The sequence below is a fragment of the Balaenoptera musculus genome, chromosome 16 (assembly GCF_009873245.2).
Source record: "Balaenoptera musculus isolate JJ_BM4_2016_0621 chromosome 16, mBalMus1.pri.v3, whole genome shotgun sequence".
NCBI classification, from domain to species: Eukaryota; Metazoa; Chordata; class Mammalia; order Artiodactyla; family Balaenopteridae; genus Balaenoptera; species Balaenoptera musculus.
The window spans coordinates 47215156-47234536 of NC_045800.1; the positions used below are offsets into that span (position 1 = coordinate 47215156).

General features: G+C 38.7%; 1 protein-coding gene across 9 annotated transcripts in view; it reads right to left on the reverse strand.

The window, feature by feature from the left end:
* The window catches only part of MARCHF8 (membrane associated ring-CH-type finger 8), a 111041-nt gene that overhangs the window by 34729 nt on the left and 56931 nt on the right, over positions 1 to 19381 (reverse strand). The window contains exon 1 of one of the 9 annotated variants that reach the window (XM_036828676.1): positions 2324 to 2570. The exons of the other annotated variants lie outside the window; for them this stretch is intronic. Coding sequence (XP_036684571.1) covers positions 2324 to 2335 — 12 coding nt within the window. The 5' untranslated portion in view covers positions 2336 to 2570. Of the gene's footprint in view, positions 1 to 2323; positions 2571 to 19381 lie in introns of those variants that run through there. 9 annotated transcript variants of the gene reach the window in all.

Sequence of the window (19381 nt, forward strand, 5' to 3'; positions counted from 1 at the left end):
ACTTAACATAATGTTTTCAAGGTTTGCTGATGCTGCAGTATGTATTAATACTTCATTCCTTTTCACGGCTAAATAACATTCTATTGTATGGATTTACCACATTTTGCTTATCCCTTTGAGATGGGAAAGAGAGAGATACCTCTCTGTCTCCACACACGTAACGTTTTATTAAGGCAACCCAAGCAGACTAATATAGTCGGTAAAAAGGACTCAGAAAAATTATGCAACAATCTACATCTATCTCAAAAATAAAAGCAAAACCCAGATAGTTTTAAGGAGTAACAAAAATAGAACAAAACATCATTTTATAAAAAAGTTCAAATTTGAAATAAAATTTAGGGCACATTTAGCCATTACAATTTTAACTCAGGAAAAAAAATACATCACAAAAGGGTGAAAAGTCTACAATTTATAAAACTGTATTTCAACAAATAGACTAAGACAATTTATTTAAAGTAATGCAAGATGCACTAATAGTTGTCTTCAGTAAAATAATACAGTCCAAATTTATAATAGTGTGATTATCTGCTTCATTTTTCTAAGCTTTAATGTGGCAATAATAAAGTAACAAGCAACTAAAAAATTTGAGATGGTCAAGCGTAAAACCATAACAGCTAACCATTTGTTCTTGGACCATTCATCTATGTTCTCTGGATTTCAGTTTTGTCCTTTATAAAGTGGGCTTGTGTGGGAGCGGGGAGGAGAGAGAAGTTAACAGAGATGACTGACCCCTTTTGGTTCCACTGAGCTCTCAAATGTGATATTATCTATGGGGAATATGTTGCCCTGCTTAGTTCCACTCAGCTCCAAACATACTGCAGTCTTAAACTTACCCTAGAAGTTATGAATAAATGGGTTTATAGTTTTAAAAGCCTTCTGACATAGAATGATAAATGCTTTTTAAAATGTTACATGTAACATGGCATGATTAGAATGATAATATCCCTAATAAGGTATTGATGAATACACTCTTTTCCAAATACATGTTCCATTAAGTAATTTTCATTTTTTGAACATGAAATAAAGTTACACCAAAAAATGAAAGGTCTTTGTATTCACTGTTGATTTTTTAAAAACCTTAATTATACAGACAGTAAAATGAATGGATTTTAATTTCTGCCACTTTAAAACTCTTTATATATCCAAGAAATACATAATTCCTTGAAGTTACCTGAAAAATCTTTACCAATACAATTCAGAATACGTTTGTTGTAAAAGTTTTCAAAGAAACTGTAACACTGTAAATACTATAACCTTTGTAGGAAGACTGTTTTCTTTAGTACAGAACATTCTCATTCAGGGAACACATTTATTAACCACCTACTATGTGCCCAGTACTGTTCTAGGCCCTTGGGAATGATAAGTGAACAAAACAAAGATCTCTGTCTCTTGTGGAGCTTAAGAAAATGATGCAGAAGGAGACTGTTGATCGTCACTGGTTGTCTCAGAGCTCAGAGTGTACGTGTTCAAGGGATGTTTGTTTACTTAAGAGTTTCAAAACTATAAATGGTATTTCATGATGAAATATGTATATCCAATTTGGCCCAGATTCCTTGAGGCTCTTTTCATCTTTACTACTTTTGTCCCTCCAGCTCAAGAGCAACTCATAGCCTCAGCAAAGTTAACAGAGAGAGCATCCATACAAAATAAGACAGACATGCAAATGGCAACATTAGAATGTCCCTGCCAAATGAAATTACATGTCTGGCTTACTGAGAAAGAGAGAGTGCGCGTGCGCACGTACACACGCGCGCGTGCGCGCACACACACAGTAAATAATACCAACAAATAGAACAAAGACCTTTTGTTACTGTTCCATCTTTTATGCATTTTCCATCTTATGAGAAGCTAAAAGATCTTCCCAAAATGAATGCTCCAACAGAAAGAACCAAGGTGCCTTTCCTCTAGAAAATACAATGGAGCCTGCAGCTGTGCTCATGCAAATTATAAACTAAGTTGTCTTTCTCATGATTTTCCAAAGTCATAATTCCATGATTTTAAATTATATGACCAATATTATGTCAATAAAAAAGACATTTTTTACACCAAGAGTAGGAGATATCATTAAAACATATGCTATAATTTATAGACTTAATGTTTATTTGGCGCAAGAATACTTTTCACAATTTCAAGGAACGGTTTTGTTAGAAACAAAGTACACCCTTGAAAATGGAAAAAAACTGCTAAGCTTCTCTGGCTGGCAACCTCACTAGTGAGGCACCCTTGAGCAACTCCAGTTCTATGCAGATTTGTTCCATAAGGCCTAATGGCATCCCTAAGATCCATGAGAAATCCGGCCACGCTAACAGGGCACTTCTCCTACCTGAAGTTTCATTTTCTGGCAAGAAGCATCAGGGAGTCCTCAGTGCAGCTCTCCCCCAGCAGCATGTTCCTTGGTTCTGCCTGCAATGCACAGCAGCTGCTGCCCTACAGCAGCCAGCAGAAGCACATCGTCGCTGCTGCCGGACTTGTAAGGGCTTGCTAGAGCCCTTAGCATACCACTCCTGTGATCAAACTGGACTAACTACTTCCTCCAGCTGATTTCCTAGGAACTAGGTAGTGAATGAATAATTCATGACAAGTCCATTCCAGCAACCAATTTCTGCTCTATGATCTACTCCCCACAGCAATTTACAACGTAAAGATTCTAAACCATACTTGGTGACATGCAAGGAATGAAAGTTCAGTTTTCTAGTCAACTAAAGTAAACATTAGTGGATTTGTTTGCTCTTCTTTCATGCTAACCTATCACCCAGACTTACTTGAGAGACTTTTTTTTTAATGTAGAAAATGTCAATGATTAACCATAAATGTCTGACAGAACAAAAAAATTTTTTTTCTCCATAGAACCTGTCCTACAAAGTGGGTTCTGGCTATAGGAAAAGCAGCTTGCCCTGAGATCAGCAGGTCAGTATCTACATTTAGCAAAAGACCAGGTCCTGCAAAGCATAGAAAATCATCATGTGGTGGGGGAAGGGAGCTTTTAGTATCACTGCCAGGAAACAAATTGCTTCAAAGGGGAATTTTCCTGGTATCTCAGGCTATAAATAAATCTTTCATCTCATTGGTATTCTTCTAGGAAGAACATGAACATTCATTTTCACCATTTGTCAATGCTTACACATTTCCAAATGAGTGCTGTCTAAAGTGGTCAATTCTCTGCAACCAAAAACCTAATTCCAAGAGGAACTTGAACAAAAAACTGAAGGCCCATACTTCTAGCTCAGCTCCGCCTCCAGGAAGTCCAATACCACACCTATCATTTTCACTTGTTTCAATCTTTCTTTTTCTTCTGCACTCACTGAATATCTCAAGATTGTGCTCTGTCAGTAAGTTAATTTTTCAGCCATGACTATTCCATTCCTAGCTGCTTCTAATTTGTTTATTCTGCAAATTGGTTCTCTATGAGTCTCCTTGGCCCCATATTTTCCCCTTTCCACCTCATTCTGTTATTTTATTATTATCATCATTTCTGAGCCAATGTTCTATGAAACTCAGGTTCTTAATAGCTCATGCAGGACTCTCTTCTGTTTTGAAGGGAAATTATTATTCCTTCCAGAACAGACTGCATCTTTTTTCTGCAGGCACTGTGCCTTTCTCTCCACCTTGCTGTGAGTGCAGAGGCCTGGCCGTGTCTTCTCATTGGCTCAGGATGTTCTGTGGAGTACTTCTGTCGGTGTTACTGTGTAGTCTAGGGGAACCTTTCCCCTCCCAGCCACATCCTCAGCTGGTGCTGCATTCTAGCAGCTTTGTGCAGGTGTGTTGGGGGGAAGGGAGGTTCAGGAGTGTGATAAAAGGAAAAGGGATCCAGCTCAACAGGGGCTAGGGTTACAAGCAGCCTAACTCTGCTCTCTTCTCCCAGGGATATATTCTTCTCCTCCCTAACATTCTGTAATTCCCTCAATCCTTGTGATATTTCATTTCCATCAGAAAGAGTCAGCCCAGGTTGTTCCTTTGTAATCATTCCATTTCCTTCAAATCCTGCCTATCCAATGAACACCCCTACCTAGCCCATGAAAGAGATAAGGGAGCCCTGTCACCCCGGGTTCACTATGTGCCGCTTCTTCCACTTACTGTTCACCAGAGACTCCCTTTATCAAGATTGCCTTCTGTCAGGTGTTCTGCTAACTCCCAGTTTACTGAAGAAGATAATCAGCTCCAGGGTTTACTGTCATTCTGCCTTTCTTCTCTACTTCTTTCCCAGCCGGGACATACCAAAATAACGATCTCTAGTATGCTTTTCTTTGTCACATGAGAGAAACATTCAGGGAAGGGATTCCAGTCACCTGCAATTCCCAGTGCTCCTACAACACAGCACTACCTGTACTCACCCACTCTCCTGCCACACCCATTAAGGATTTTGCAGTATTTGCTCACTATCCTTTTCTCTCATAGAGCCTCTGCATAGTGAGAGGTGAAGAACAACTCTAAGCCAAACCCTCTGAATTCTTGGAAACTTTCATTTCTCTTACTGACCATCAGCTGTGTTCTTTGAATTTGCTGTTGGTATATGTCTGCTAACTTTTATCCATTTGCTGTTCATATCTTCAGATCTAAAAGGATGGATATTTTGAAATTTGGCTTCACTCTGCCATCTTAAAACAGAAATCACACTACTCAGAAGAAAAGAAAGACATCTCATATGGCCGCATAAAAAATAGTTCTAACTCAAAAACCTCATGGCATAACAGACATCAAAAGAGTAGCATTAAAACAAAATGACTAGTGGGAATACTGCTGGTTGCCTCCCCTTCTTCCTCCTCAACAGAGCCCCAATTCTCTTCAGTATTCCTCTCTCCCCAGAGTTACCTTGCATCTCAGGATGCTCACCTCACCCTCTTTTCCTGGAGTAGGTTGACTGGCAAGAGCCCACTTCTGGCTCATGAGGTGAGATCTGCTGGAGGCATCTGGGAAATTACCTTCTCACCCTTAGAGAGAGCAACAAGCTTCTCTTCTTCTCTTCCTCCCATGCACAAGGTCATGCACAGCCAGGAATGCTGACAACTATCTACAACCTCAGTGGAAATCTGCCTTGAGATGAAGTAAACCCCATGAGTGGTAGAGCAGACAGACAGAAAGAACCTGGGTCTTTGAACAGGCCTCTGATATGCTGGATCAACCACCTCTGAAGCCCATCCTGCCCTTTTACACAGACCTCCTTTTATATGAGCTGGTAAAGCTTTTCATTGTTTAATCCAGGTTGGGTTGGTTGTTCTGTTACTTGCAGCTGAAAGCATCCCAACTGATGGCATTTGGACTGTCTAGTTAAAATATTAAATGCTTTTATGTTAGCATGTGTGTTTTTAAAGTTAACATAGAATTTCAGAGCCTGTGCCAAGTGCCTACAATGGAGAAAAGACAGTCTCTTCAATAAGTGGTGCTGGGAAAACTGGACAACTACATGTAAAAGAATGAAATTAGAACACTCCCTAACACCATACACAAAAATAAACTCAAAATGGATTAAAGACCTAAATGTAAGGCCAGACACTATAAAACTCTTAGAGGAAAACATAGGAAGAACACTCTTTGACATAAATCACAGCAAGATCTTTTTTGATCCACCTCCTAGAGTAATGGAAATAAAAACAAAAATAAACAAATGGGACCTAATGAAACTTCAAAGCTTTTGCAAAGCAAAGGAAACTACAAACAAGACGAAAAGACAACCCTCAGAATGGGAGAAAATATTTGCAAACGAAGCAACTGACAAAGGATTAATCTGCAAAATATATAAACAGCTCATGCAGCTCAATATTAAAAAAACAAACAACCCAATCAAAAAATGGGCAGAAGACCTAAATAGACATTTCTCCAAAGAGGACATACAGATGGCCAAGAAGCACATGAAAAGTTGCTCAACATCACTGATTATTAGAGAAATGCAAATCAAAACTACAATGAGGTATCACCTCACACCAGTTAGAACGGGCATCATCAGAAAATCTACAAACAACAAATGCTGGAGAAGGTGTGGCGAAAAGGGAACCCTCTTGCACTGTTGGTGGGAATGTTAATTGATACAGCCACTATGGAGAACAGTATGGAGGTTCCTTAAAAAACTAAAAATAGAATTACCATATGACCCAGCAATCCCACTACTGGGCATATACCCTGAGAAAACCATAATTCAAAAAGACACATGCACCCCAATGTTCATTGCTGTGCTATTTACAATAGCCAGGTCATGGAAGCAACCTAAATGCCCATCAACAGACGAATGGATAAAGAAGTTGTGGTACATATATACAATGGAATATTACTCAGCCATAAAAAGGAATGAAATTGGGTCATTTGTAGATACGTGGATGACTCTAGAGACTGTCATACAGAGTGAAGTAAGTCAGAAAGAGAAAAACAAATATCATATATTAACGCACATATGTGGAACCTGGAAAAATGGTACAGGTGAACCGGTTTGCAGGGCAGAAATAGAGACACAGATGTACAGAACAAATGTATGGACACCAAGTGGGGAAGCAGTGGGAGGTGGGGGTGGTGGTCGGATGAACTGGGAGATTGGGATTGACATGTATACACTGATGTGTATAAAATGGATGACTAATAAGAAACTGCTGTATTAAAAAAAAAAAGAAACCTTCTGTGACCCAAGATTCTAAAGATATTGCCTATATTTTCTTCAAGCAGTTTAAAAGTTTTGGTTTTTTACACTTGGAGCTTTCTTTAATCTATCTGAAATTTGCTTTTGTGTTTTGTGTGAAGTAGGGATCTTAATTTTTTGTATGGAAAGTGAGTTGGTCCAACCTTATTTATTAACTCATCCATCCTTTCACCCCTGATTTAAATATCACTTCTGTTAAAAATATCTTTTAAAGGCAAAAAAAAAAATGTATCCTGATTACTGTAAGGCTCATTGTTTGGCCTGAGGTGTCTATGGGAATATCGGACTTCAGGAACAAATTAAAAGGAGGGCAAACTGTTTCTCACAATGAACAAGGCACACCAGAGACACCAATTTTCCCTAGAGTATCAGTCAGTTGGCGGCAGAATTATGAATCCTTAGCACTTAACCAGGTTATCAAAACTCCTTCTTATGTATTGTGCACATGTACAATTCTACCCTGTGTTTTAGAGCCTTCTTGTACTCCCTACTCCAAGAATGATAATATGTATGTAGTCATCCCTCGGTATCCATGGGGGGCGGGGGTGGTTCCAGGACCCCCCAGATACCAAAATCCACAGATGCTCAAGTTCCTTATATAAAACGCGTTAGCATATAGTCTACGCACATCTTCCCATATACCTTAAATCATCTCTAGATTACTTATAATACCCAATACAATGTAAGTGCTATGTAAATAGTTGCAACAAATTCAAGTTCTGCTTTTGGGAACCTTCCGGAATTTTTTTCTCGAATATTTTTGATCCGAAGCTGCTTGAATTAGCAGATGTGGAACCTATGGATATGGAGGACGGAGTGTATACTGTAAAAAGAAAACTTCTGGAAGAAGGGCCTGTAACTGTTATAAGAAACTAAAACTTTACAAGGGAAGATTTTGGAACGTAGTGTCATTCACATTTTCCTGTATTTTCCATGTCCTCCATAGTTGGCTAAGGCTTGGATGAACACATTTTAAATATATAACACAGGCAAGGGTTTTCAACATTTTCCCCATGACAAACCATCAAAGAGCACAAGGAATTGTCGGGTAATACATTAATTCTATGTGATAAACTAATTCTTCAATTTTACGATAATCATCACCTTGGGCATCAGTCTACTGTTTCTCATATATTTTAAACTATAACGTAAAATATTTGGGGCTTCCCTGGTGGCTCAGTGGTTAAGCATCCGCCTGCCAATGCAGGGGACAGGGGTTCGAGCCCTGGTCCAGGAAGATCCCACATGCCGCGGAGCAACTAAGCCCGTGCGCCACAGCTACTGAGCCTGTGCTCTAGAGCCTGTGAGCCACAACTACTGAGCCTCCGAGCCACAACTACTGGAGCCCGTGCGCCTAGAGCCCATGCTCTGCAACAAGAGAAGCCACCGCAATGAAAAGCCCGCACACCGCAACGAAGAGTAGCCCCCGCTCACCGCAACTAGAGAAAGGCCGCGCGCAGCAACAAAGACCCAACACGGCCAAAAATAATAAAATAAATAAATAAATGAATAAATAAAATCTATAAAAAAAATTTTTTTTGAGTTATCATTTTGTTTGTTCTTATTGTCTCTCAACTACTGTCATCTATTCCTTGACTCATATCCTCTTTTCAAATACCTCTCTGCCCTGAGTTTAAAATTCCCACTGACAGAACCATCCTTGAAGACCTTAAAACCTACATGTGTACAGGTAAAGGTATTTCTCCGAAGAGTAGCCTCCCTGGCATTTAATACAACAGTGATGGACTCACACATATTCCAAGTGTCTCATAAAGAATTCTGATTCCTTTTGGGTGTATGAGGTGAAAGCCTTGATTATGGAGGGCCAAGCTTTCTTAAGAATTCTGAAATAGGGCAAGGCAATGGTTGTCAGGTAAGTCCTTCCAATTTTCATAAAAACTCTTCATCAAAGTTGGGACTATGCCAGAGTACTTTTGATTCTATGATCACAGTGCCACAAGAAATGCAGAAAAGAGAGACCCAACTGAGACAGAATAGAGAGTCTGCACTTGATGACGTGTCTACTTTCCCCACTACTGACATTTCAACCAAGACCTTCAAACTCTTAAGACAGCTGCAATGACATATCCCTAAAGCAGCAGGAGGAAAGGATCAATAACCCTGCCTGCAGCCAACACCCATTCATGGATGGGTGAATTCTCTGCCATTGCTCTGAAGACCCTTGACCTGATAAACTCCTGCTTCCCAGAATCTTGAAACTTGCTCCCTCAAATGTTGCCCAATACTCTGGATGAGATATCCAGTTTGCTCTGACCTTTACTATAAGCTTATCTGGGCATTTCAGGAGGACTGGACTTCCTCAGCTACTAACAGGTTGCCTAAGGGAACACCCTGTGAGAACCTTTCCACGTTATCTCATTAATAATGCCAGTCCTGGCCTGGCCTGGCCTGCTGATCCCAGCTCAGCCGCAAACCATGCCCTCAGACACTGGTATAGTTTTCTACCTAGAGCCCCCTCTTCCTTATATGCCACATTCAAGAGCATTCTTGAAGCTATCAGTATCATATCACTGCTCTAGACGACAATGCTTCTAATTAAAACGACTTAGCTTTCAAACCACTGAACTTGTCAGAGACCTGGGGACTGTGCCAGTTTTATAACAGAAGCATTGAGAATTCCACAGCTGTGGAACACTAACAGATATACTGGCAGGAAGTTTACACAAGAAAATATTTACCAGATTTTTCCAACTACCATCTTATACTTTTTTGACCTGCACTTAAAATGAAAATATAAATATTTGCATAAAAATTACAATTATCATTCACGAAAGACTGAGAATATTTTCATTCAAACATGGATCGCACAATCCTATAAGCTACAAGGGAGTTCTGTTGATGAAGAAAATATCATCCCTACCAGTAAGGAATTGATAGTCTATTATGGGATATAAACAGGTAAACCAACCAGCAGGTAAAAACTACATGGTAGAATTTTTTAAATGCCACATCAGACATAGAGATGCTAGCTTCTCTTTCTCTTTTTTACATATCCACCCACTACCACCCATCCATGGAGGAAGAGAATGGAGAATGGAAAGGAAGAATGGAGTCCCTATTGGACATATACATTAGAGAGACAGTTTATAAATACATTATGTGGACCTACTTAAATATAGGAAAAACACAGTTTCACAATAATAACATTTTTAAACATTTAAGCAATCCTTGAACACCTGACACAGTACACTGTATATTTAATCTAAATTATAGCAGATTAAGTTCCCTCAATGCTGGAAAAATCAATGCTGAAGTAGTGTTGGCCAGGATAAAAAGTACGAATGAAGATATGTGTGGTTTGGGCAAAGCAAAGTCAGACTTAAGATTCAGAAAAGGACTAGGGTCTAAATTAGGTGTCAAGTAGGATTCAGGCCTGGGCCAATCACCAGGCTTCCAGGGGTACTCAATCATGTGCTTTTGTTATGATCTAAAAACTTATGTAGGCTATGAATTCCATTCTACCACACAAGAGAGGATGTGGAGCAAATACCAAGGTGAAATTCCTAAAAAACTACTGTAATTACTACACTGCTAAAAACAAATCAGTCTGGCAGCAAGAATATAATTTCATTTTTTATTAACAGGTGGTAGAAAATATAAAATATTTTATAAGGATTAAGTGTAACTGGAATAAATATTTCATAATATGATTCAATAAAAGAGGTATTACCTGCTTTGTTGAATGACATACATTTTATTGGAAAGAGATCAAAAAAATTATTTATCCTCATATTTTACCTGGAATATCTTGAAAAACTGTATAGTCCAAGAAAATATTCCAGTCACACTGAAAACAACTGGCTTCACTAACAAGTTCTGCTTCAGCTGTCCTAATGTGCATTACTCTATGACTAATGACCCATCCTAGCAACTAAGAACTGAGAATAGCTAAAAAATCAGCTTATTGTTAAATAAGTTACATTTTTTTTAAAAAGCCATTTTTGTCACTTGAAGCTTACTTTGCTTTGCTCTCAAAGGTTTCTCCCTTAAAAGCTCTTCACTGCAGAACGGCATTTTGGGGGATGGAAGAGGTGAAGTCACTTTCATCAATCTATATCTATAATGTATCTGAGTTCATAACATGTAATCATAGGCCAACACACCCTACTTCTGAAGCATCAGAAATACAGTTTGTATAAGACAAGAAAAGATAAACTAACCAGGCAGGTATACAGTGATTTGATTATTTATTAAAAGGAGAATTCCTCAAACCAGTAATTCCAATTGTCCCTTTGATGGCCTGAGATTCTTATTTCCTAGGACAATGCTACAGAGTAAAATTAAGGGGTATGTCTTTCTTCTTCCAAGTAGAAGACGAGATGCAGGTGGAAAACTCAAAGGAGTAATTTTAGGCTCAAGTATATGTGGAAAGAGAGGATCTGAAAACAAATCCCCTTCAGCCCACCCATGCTTGTGTGCCCTTTGGGAAGTCTGCACACGCCTCCCAGCCTCGGACACACTAGTTTGAAGACTCTTCTTTAATATATCACAGAAGAAAGGTCAACAAGAGACAGAGTGAGCCACACATCTGAGAACACCTAAAGTACAGATATTTGACAGCATGAAAACCTAAACAAAGGAAGTAAATCTCCTAAAATACAACACAGAGAAAACCTAATCTAGTCACAGGTTCCATTTTGAATATTCTGCTAATGTGATGGATGAGAAACATCAATGATTCGCAATAACCACAATTTAAAAACCGAACTCTTTATTTCAACAACTGGGCATAAATATCAACCAATGATTGCATAATCCTAAAGTATCATAAAAAGTTTGGAATCAGATTTTAAAATAGCTGAATAGGGGCTTCCCTGGTGGCACAGTGGTTGAGAATCTGCCTGCCGATGCGGGGGACACGGGTTCGAGCCCTGGTCTGGGAAGATCCCACATGCCGCGGAGCGGCTGGGCCCGTGAGCCACAATTACTGAGCCTGCACGTCTGGAGCCTGTGCTCCGCAACAAGAGAGGCCGCGATGGTGAGAGGCCCGCGCACCGCAATGAAGAGTGGCCCCCGCTTGCCACAACTAGAGAGAGTCCGTGCACAGAAACGAAGACCCAACACAGCCATTAAAAAAAAAAATTTTAATTAATTAATTAATTTTAAAAAAATAAAATAAAATAAAATAGCTGAATACCTACAAAGCATCTCATTAAATAATTCATCCACTGGCCTTTTAATTGTCTATCATTGTTTACTGTTTACCATTGTTTACTGCAATCCTGGCTTTATCTCATGTTAGAAAATGGCATATTCTTTTATTTCCCAAAATTTTTATTTTGAAAAATTTAAAAATCTATAGAAAATTTGTAAGAACAGTATAATGAATACCCTATATCCTTCAACAAGATGCATCAACTGTTATAAAATTTGCCACATTTGCTTTCTTCCTCTCTTTCTCTGATACACACACACACAGATTTTTTTTTCTTTTCCTTGTTATTTTCCTTTTTCTGGCTGGACCATTTGAAAGTAAGTTTGCAGACATTATACATGTTACCCCTACGTATTTCTGAATGCATGTTCTAAGAACAAGAACATTCTCCTATATAACCACAGTGCCATTTTCACATCTAAGAAATTTAGCCATAATTCTATAATTATCATTTAACATATAGACAATATTCAGATTTCCCAGTTGTCTCAAAAAAGACAGTTTATAGCTGCCTATTTTTCCTAGCAGGTTCCATCAAGGTTTACATATTATATTTGGTTGTTATGCCTCTTTAGTTTCTTTAAATCTAAAGTAGTCCCCCCACAATTTTTCTGTTTTTCATAATAAATAATTTCTTAAAGTAAGGGGTTCAAAGTTCAAATTTTCGTCAAAAAACTCTCAGTATTACCTTGAACTTAATGGAATAATTTTTTCAAAGGCAGTTTCAAAGTTCACTTAGTAAAAGATTCTAGTCTCTATACCCGTGAGTTAGATTTGGGATGACAACTGCCATCAGTGGGTTGGTATGGGAGGGCCACTGAGACCCAGAAAAGAGAATGGTGACACTCACTGAGTGGCCACAAGAACCGTGCTGGTAAGCAGAGGCTCACAAAGCTAATTTGAAGAGAAAGTTGATATTTCTCTTCAAATATCCTTTGCTCTCAGGGAACAGATATTGATGAACCTTAGGGAACAGTATGAATAACCTGAGCGTGTCTTTCACAATTTGGATGGTGACTCTGCTTATAAATGCTAATTACACAGCTAGTAATACACAAGGATTATACCTTAATCAGCCTAAGCCTAATTCAAAAACCAAAGCCCTGAGGCAAAAGATATTATTAGGACTTTCTTGTAACTGCAACCACTACTATTCATTCACATATAACCTGATGCTGTGAATCCAAAAGTAGCCTCCTGATATTTATTTATTTTTAATTAATTTTTATTGGAGTATAGTTGCTTTACAATGTGTCAGTTTCTACTGTACAGCAAAATGAATCAGCTATATATATACATATATCCCCTCTTTTTTGGATTTCCTTCCCATTTAGGTCACCACAGTGCACTAAGTAGAATTCCCTGTGCAATACAGTATGTTCTCATTAGTTATCTATTTTATACATAGTATCAACAGTGTTATGTGTGTCAATCCCTGTCTCCCAATTCCTCTCACCACCACCCCCCGACCCCACTCCCCCGACCAAATCTCCTGATGTTTAAAAAAGACAGGCTTCTGAAATGTGGTTAATTGAGTTCATAAGCAAACACAAAAAATGCACAAACACAGCACGAGGACAACTGAATGAAAGGGGTGCTATTTTATCGCCTATGCAAAAGTGACATGGAAGAAAGATATAACATATTCTGAAATACAGCAAGCACCAAAGGTACCTATCACCACAGGGTGTCTGTGAGACAGTGACTCGACATGGTGGCTCTGCTTCCGCGGTGTCCTATTACACACCCTTACTTCTCCTCAGGCTATTCATTCCAACTGAAAATTTTACCTATTCCTAGGGCATCCTTTACTGTGTATATGTCACCAACTCTAAAATTTCTACCTCCAGCTTCGACAGATTTTCCTATAGATATTCAGACACAACTGAATTCTGGCTATTTCCAGCTGGACCCCCCACAAGTACCTCATACTTGCACATCTGCCACCAAACTCACCATCTTTCCCCTATAGTCTAGGCCAGACCTCACCTACCCGACCACCACAATCCCTCAGCCACCAGCACTGTCGTTGTTCCTACCTCCTGCTCATCTCCTTGCGATCTGCTCACTTCTCTCATCCCCAGCACCACCTCCTTAGTTCAGACCATCATCACCCAGCCTATTCCAATAGCTTTCTAACTCCCCTCACCAAACTGCACAGTCACCTAGCTAAAACAGCTTCAACTGTGTAACTCCAGCTCTACACCTGCACTGACATCTCAGCGCCCTCAGCACCAATGTGGCCACTCCTGACTCATCTCGCTGCCCCCAGCGGCACATTTCAAGTTCCACCAGCATAGTGAGTTTTTCTCAGTACCTCAAACATGCCATGTGTTCTTCTCTTCCCTAGGAGTTTTGGCCTTGTACCTTTCTCTCTGCCCTGAACACTGTTCACCTCCATCTTCATCTAACTCTTACTTCTTAAGGACTCACCTTTGACATCTCTTCTTCCAGAAAACCTTCCCTGTCACCACAAGACTGAATCAGGGGCACTTCTCTGGACTATGGCACTTAGCACACTGAACTGTGTACTGTCGTCTTCTCCTCCAGCAGTGCCCAGAGCAGGAAGAGACAGGCTGAAGCACGGAGACCAGTATGTCGGCTGCTGCACCAGTAGAAATGGTGAGGTCCTGGACTACAGCTGCGGCGTGGGGACTTACAGAAGCACACGCTTCGGAGAGATTTAGGCAGCACAGAGGGTGTCTCTGTGTTAACGCCACATTTATGCTCAATGCATGACATGGCACCCACCGTGTAATGGGTGCTTAATACATACTTGTTTGAAGAATGAATAAATTAATGCAGACACAAGATTTAGACATAGGAAGCAAACAGAAGAACACCTGAAACGGGCTCAGTATAGACTTATTAAGTGCTTCAAGAATGTAGACACAAAGGGAGTGGAGCTGGGTGAGGTTCATTAAGAGGGACATGTGGCTTGAAAGATAGTGGCTGGCTGAGTGGCATGCAAAGAGCAAGTGAGTTAAGAGCATGGATGTGGAGGCTGGTCTGAATACCAATTCCACCACAGGCCAACTGCCAATGAGGGAACCTTGGGCAACTCATCCCATTTTTCTGTGCCTCACCTATAAAAGGAGAGTGACAATGACAGTACCTACTTCATAGTGCTCATATGAGGATCAAATGAATTAATATTTGTAAAGCCCTGAGAAGAACAGTGCCTTGCACAGAATAAACATGATATAAGTATATGCTATGTTAAATTAAACAAATCCTTAGCGGTAGCTTCACCTATTTAGATGCTGTAAAAATGGCCATATGTGAAGGGAATAATTAATTAGTAGATAACTGCACACTTCCACTTATTAGAGGGTGATGTATCAAGCATATTTACTGCAAACTATGAAGAATTTTCACATCTAGAGTTTAGGTAATATTTACAATAGAATTGCTTTTATACATAAGCACACAATTCATAGTACACTGGGGAAGCTAAGGGAAAGAAATTTGAATTGTATGGTAGCAGAGATAAATGAAAAATAAAAAACATAATGCAAACACAGGAAATTATGGAAAAAATGTATGAAATAAAAACATGTAGACATTAAACTCTCTCAATGGCAGGTCTAGATTCGGCTGAGGGGAGCGTTAGTGAATAGAAACAGAACACTGAAGAAATCAACCCAGAGTGCGGTGCACAGACACAGACAGGACGCATGGCAGAAGACACAGTGACCTTTATTCCCAGAAAGAGAATGAAGAGCATGGGGGAGAGGCAATATGTGAGGAAATAATGGGTGGAAAATTTTCAAAAGTGAAGAAAGGCCTGGGTCCTCAGATTCAAAAATTGAAAAAGCACACCTACGTCCCAAGCAAAAATGAGATAAACAAAAGCAATATCTAGTCACATCACAGATCAAAAAAGTTCCCGTTACAATACACTGGGGAGGCTGCCATCAGATCATTCACTGCATTTTGTGACATGGCTCTTTCCTGTCTCCCTGCTGGATTACAGGCTCCTTCAGGGCAGGATTCTTTCCAGTATGTAATATAGTGTTAATACCTGCTTGATGTATAAGTGAGTGAAAGAATAAATGTGTGGAGTATATTTATATTTGTGTGAAAGAATTTTTAAGGAGGAAACAGAATAACACAGAAAAAATATACAAATTTAAGTGTCCATGGGCAGGGCATTTCTCTTTGGACCTGTTTCTCCATTTGTGTAAAATAAAGGAGTCATCTCCATGATGTCAAATATAAAAGTCACTAACAACTATTATAGGATGCTATGGCTATACTATTATTTTTTGAAACCTCTGCATTTAAAAACTAATTTGGGTGGTTCTCTTATTTTCAACAGGCTTAGTGACGGAAAATCTGAAAAATTATCTGCCTCCCAGTTATTTAATTCATAGGACAGCTGTAAGAGAATAGTGGCAACAAACCATAATCACTGAGTCCTGCAGTGGTACCAAGACAAACATATTCATGTGTCATTTTCACTTGATTTATACACAACACACTGAAGCCAATTGCCAGCGCTTCACTCCCATATATCCAAACTAGACTCCTCGTTTGACTTACGTGATATGGACTCTTACCTAGCAAACTCTCCCCAAACCAACATCACAGAGGTCAGCTACAGTCAATATGCACATCCTTCCATTTTCATACCCTAAATAAGTAAACAGCAAATCGTTACCAGTCCAAGACTTATGTGAGAATTGGCTGGGAAAGGTAAGCTGCAAATATATAAAATAGCCAGAACCAATACTGCTGGCTTTTGACTAAGAATATTTAAAATGGCAGGACCTCAAAGTTGTATATAATTTTATCTACATTTAAGCTTCAAAATCTATGTGTGCACAAGAAAATGTAACAGTTCAAACTGACCAACTTGTATTTAATGTTTGATAATACCACACTCTTTTTTTATCATTAGAAAAACAACTAATCTTATTTCTTCATTCTCAAAGAAAACAAGCCTTACAAGGTAGAAAACAACGATTTAGAAAAGAATTACTCAAATTTGGTTCTTAAACTGCAAGCACACTGTAACTTCCTGTGTGTACTTGAGCAAACTAGAGTAGCTCCCAGCACGTTACAGTGACAGATTTGATAACCGGACAGGGAAAACATACTTGGAAGCAGGTTTGAAAAAACCACTCCAGGGACCAAGAAAAGGTAAACAGATGACAAAAGAAATCCTTATTTCTAGGTATGAGATTAGTCTCATGCGGCTCTTGCAGGTAAAGCACACAGATGATTCAAGAAGCCATGCAAATGATCTCATGGAGGGTGATGCCCAATCAAAGGCAATAATTTGGGACAGCTATATTTTAAAGATGTATATTCATCTCTTCATTTAAGCATACTTCCAGGAAGAAACTAGGCATGGTCTAAAAGAGAACAACCAGAATGTTGAGAGACTGAACTTTGTAATACATGAAACAATGGATTTTTATGCCACAGAATGTAAGACTGCCAGTTACTAGAAGAAAAAAAGTAGGGCTGTCAATAAGAGAAAGCTACAGAGAGTTAGTTCTTATACTGGATCTCAAATCTCTAGTAACCCCAAAAAGTACAGACTGTCTTTGGAAGTGGTGGGTCAGTACCATGAGAGATGCCCTAAAGGGGCCAAGAACAAGCGAGCCATGATGACCCAGAGAAGTTTAAGCATTAAAATGGGGGTTAGGCTAGATGGCGCTGGAGATTCCGAGATGTTAAAACACAGATTGTTTTCTCCAGGTTCCTTATATTAGGTTTGTATGATTTAAAGGGTAATAATTTATCTAGTAGAGAAAAGAGAATAATTATTAAGAGGTAAAAGTATGGTGATTATGCCTCAAAATACTGTTATCACTTGAACAATTGTGAAACCATCTTTTAGATGTCAGGTAAAGACGAGTACAGTATTGGCTGCCAACATTCATATCTTTCCATAGCAAATATAAGTGTGTTCAGATGATCATCATCCTGATGCTACATGGTAAAATCCCTTGTTGACCTCAGAAGCAAGATGGTGAGCCCAACAGGGCCAGAAACGGAACTGTTTATAAATACATAAAAGAAAATACCACTTTCATTTCCTATGGAGTGTACTGTTTAAATGTAAGCTAACCACTGAATTACCTTTTTGTTTTTTATCCTCTTCGAGAGATAGTGTGATGTGGACCAAATCTTTCAGTTTCCATACCAATTTCATTTTAAAGGGGTATAGGGCAGAAAGTTTAAAACTGTATTTCCTGGACAACCTTGCAATTTGGGTTCCAGACATAATTAGGTTGCGCTAATCCAATTAATCCATAATCAGGTTGTACTCACACTCAAAGCCTTGATTTGGAGATGGGACATAGGGAGAAAAGCAGAGGACAGAGCATCCACTTCGCTTGTTGAGATCATGGCACAAATTATGTGGTTCTAGAGCCAGCAGCTTCTTCCTAATTCAGCAAAGTCTGTAGCAGCAGCGGTAGCTTTCAAACCATGGTAAAGACAGTGACTTTTTTTTCACCAGAAGTATCAACAGCAACTTTCTGATTTGTCAGCTCCTGATCTCAACAGAGTAGTCCAGGGGTGCTGGGATTTAGCTGTTCCTGGAAACCCAGTGAAGGCCTACTCCTCCAACCCTTCAAATACTTTGTAGGCGTCTACTTCCCTGTATTAAACCCCTCTCCTTAAACTAATTAAAAATCATGCCGTTGCTTACAGTGGACCTGGAGCCCTGTTAATAACAGGGTAAAATGGACACTGTTCTGAGATGGAAAGTAATTTACAAATCAAATGAAATGTGTATTTCTAAACACCTATTTGATGGCCAGATACAAAACTGTCTTTTAGACTTTTAAAAATACATGTTAATAATCCTACATAGTGCACAGAAGCACATTTTCAAATAGGCCTAGGGATAAGAAAAGACATCAAATAATGGGGTAAGGGGACACAAGAATAAGAAAAACACGGACTTTTTTTTTTAATGGTGAAATTATTTGTATGAAAAAGAAAAGAGAACTGGTAAAGAATTTTTAAAAAATCTTAAGATAATCAGATGGAAATATATTCAAGATATTACAACTATGCTAACTTTTTTTTAATTAAAAAAAAATACTACAAAGATACCCATCACTTGGTATCTTAAGTCAGTTTTATTTTAAAATAAATTTTTAGAAGTTCAGTTTGGATCTTATGATCAAAAAGTTGAATAGAGACATGGAAGATATAAGAAAGGATCCAAACTGAAGTTGTAGAGATTAAAACTATACCATGTCTGAGATGAAAAACACACTAAGTGGAGTTAACGACAGATCAGACACTGAAAAACAAAAGATTAATGAACTTAAAAACATAGCAATTAGAATTATCCAAAATAAAACACAGAAAGAAAAATAAATTAAAAACATAATATCAGAAAACTTCAAGCCAGTTAATGTGTGTAATAGAGTCCCCAAATAAGGGAGAGGACCAAAAAAATATCTGAAAAATATTTCAAATTCAATGAAAATTGTAAACCCACGGATCCCACAAAACTCAACAAACCCCAGACGTAAGAAATGAAGAAAACAAAAAAGAAGAAGAAAAAAAAAAGAAAGCTGAAAGAAGTCATTACCAGCCAACTCACAATAGAA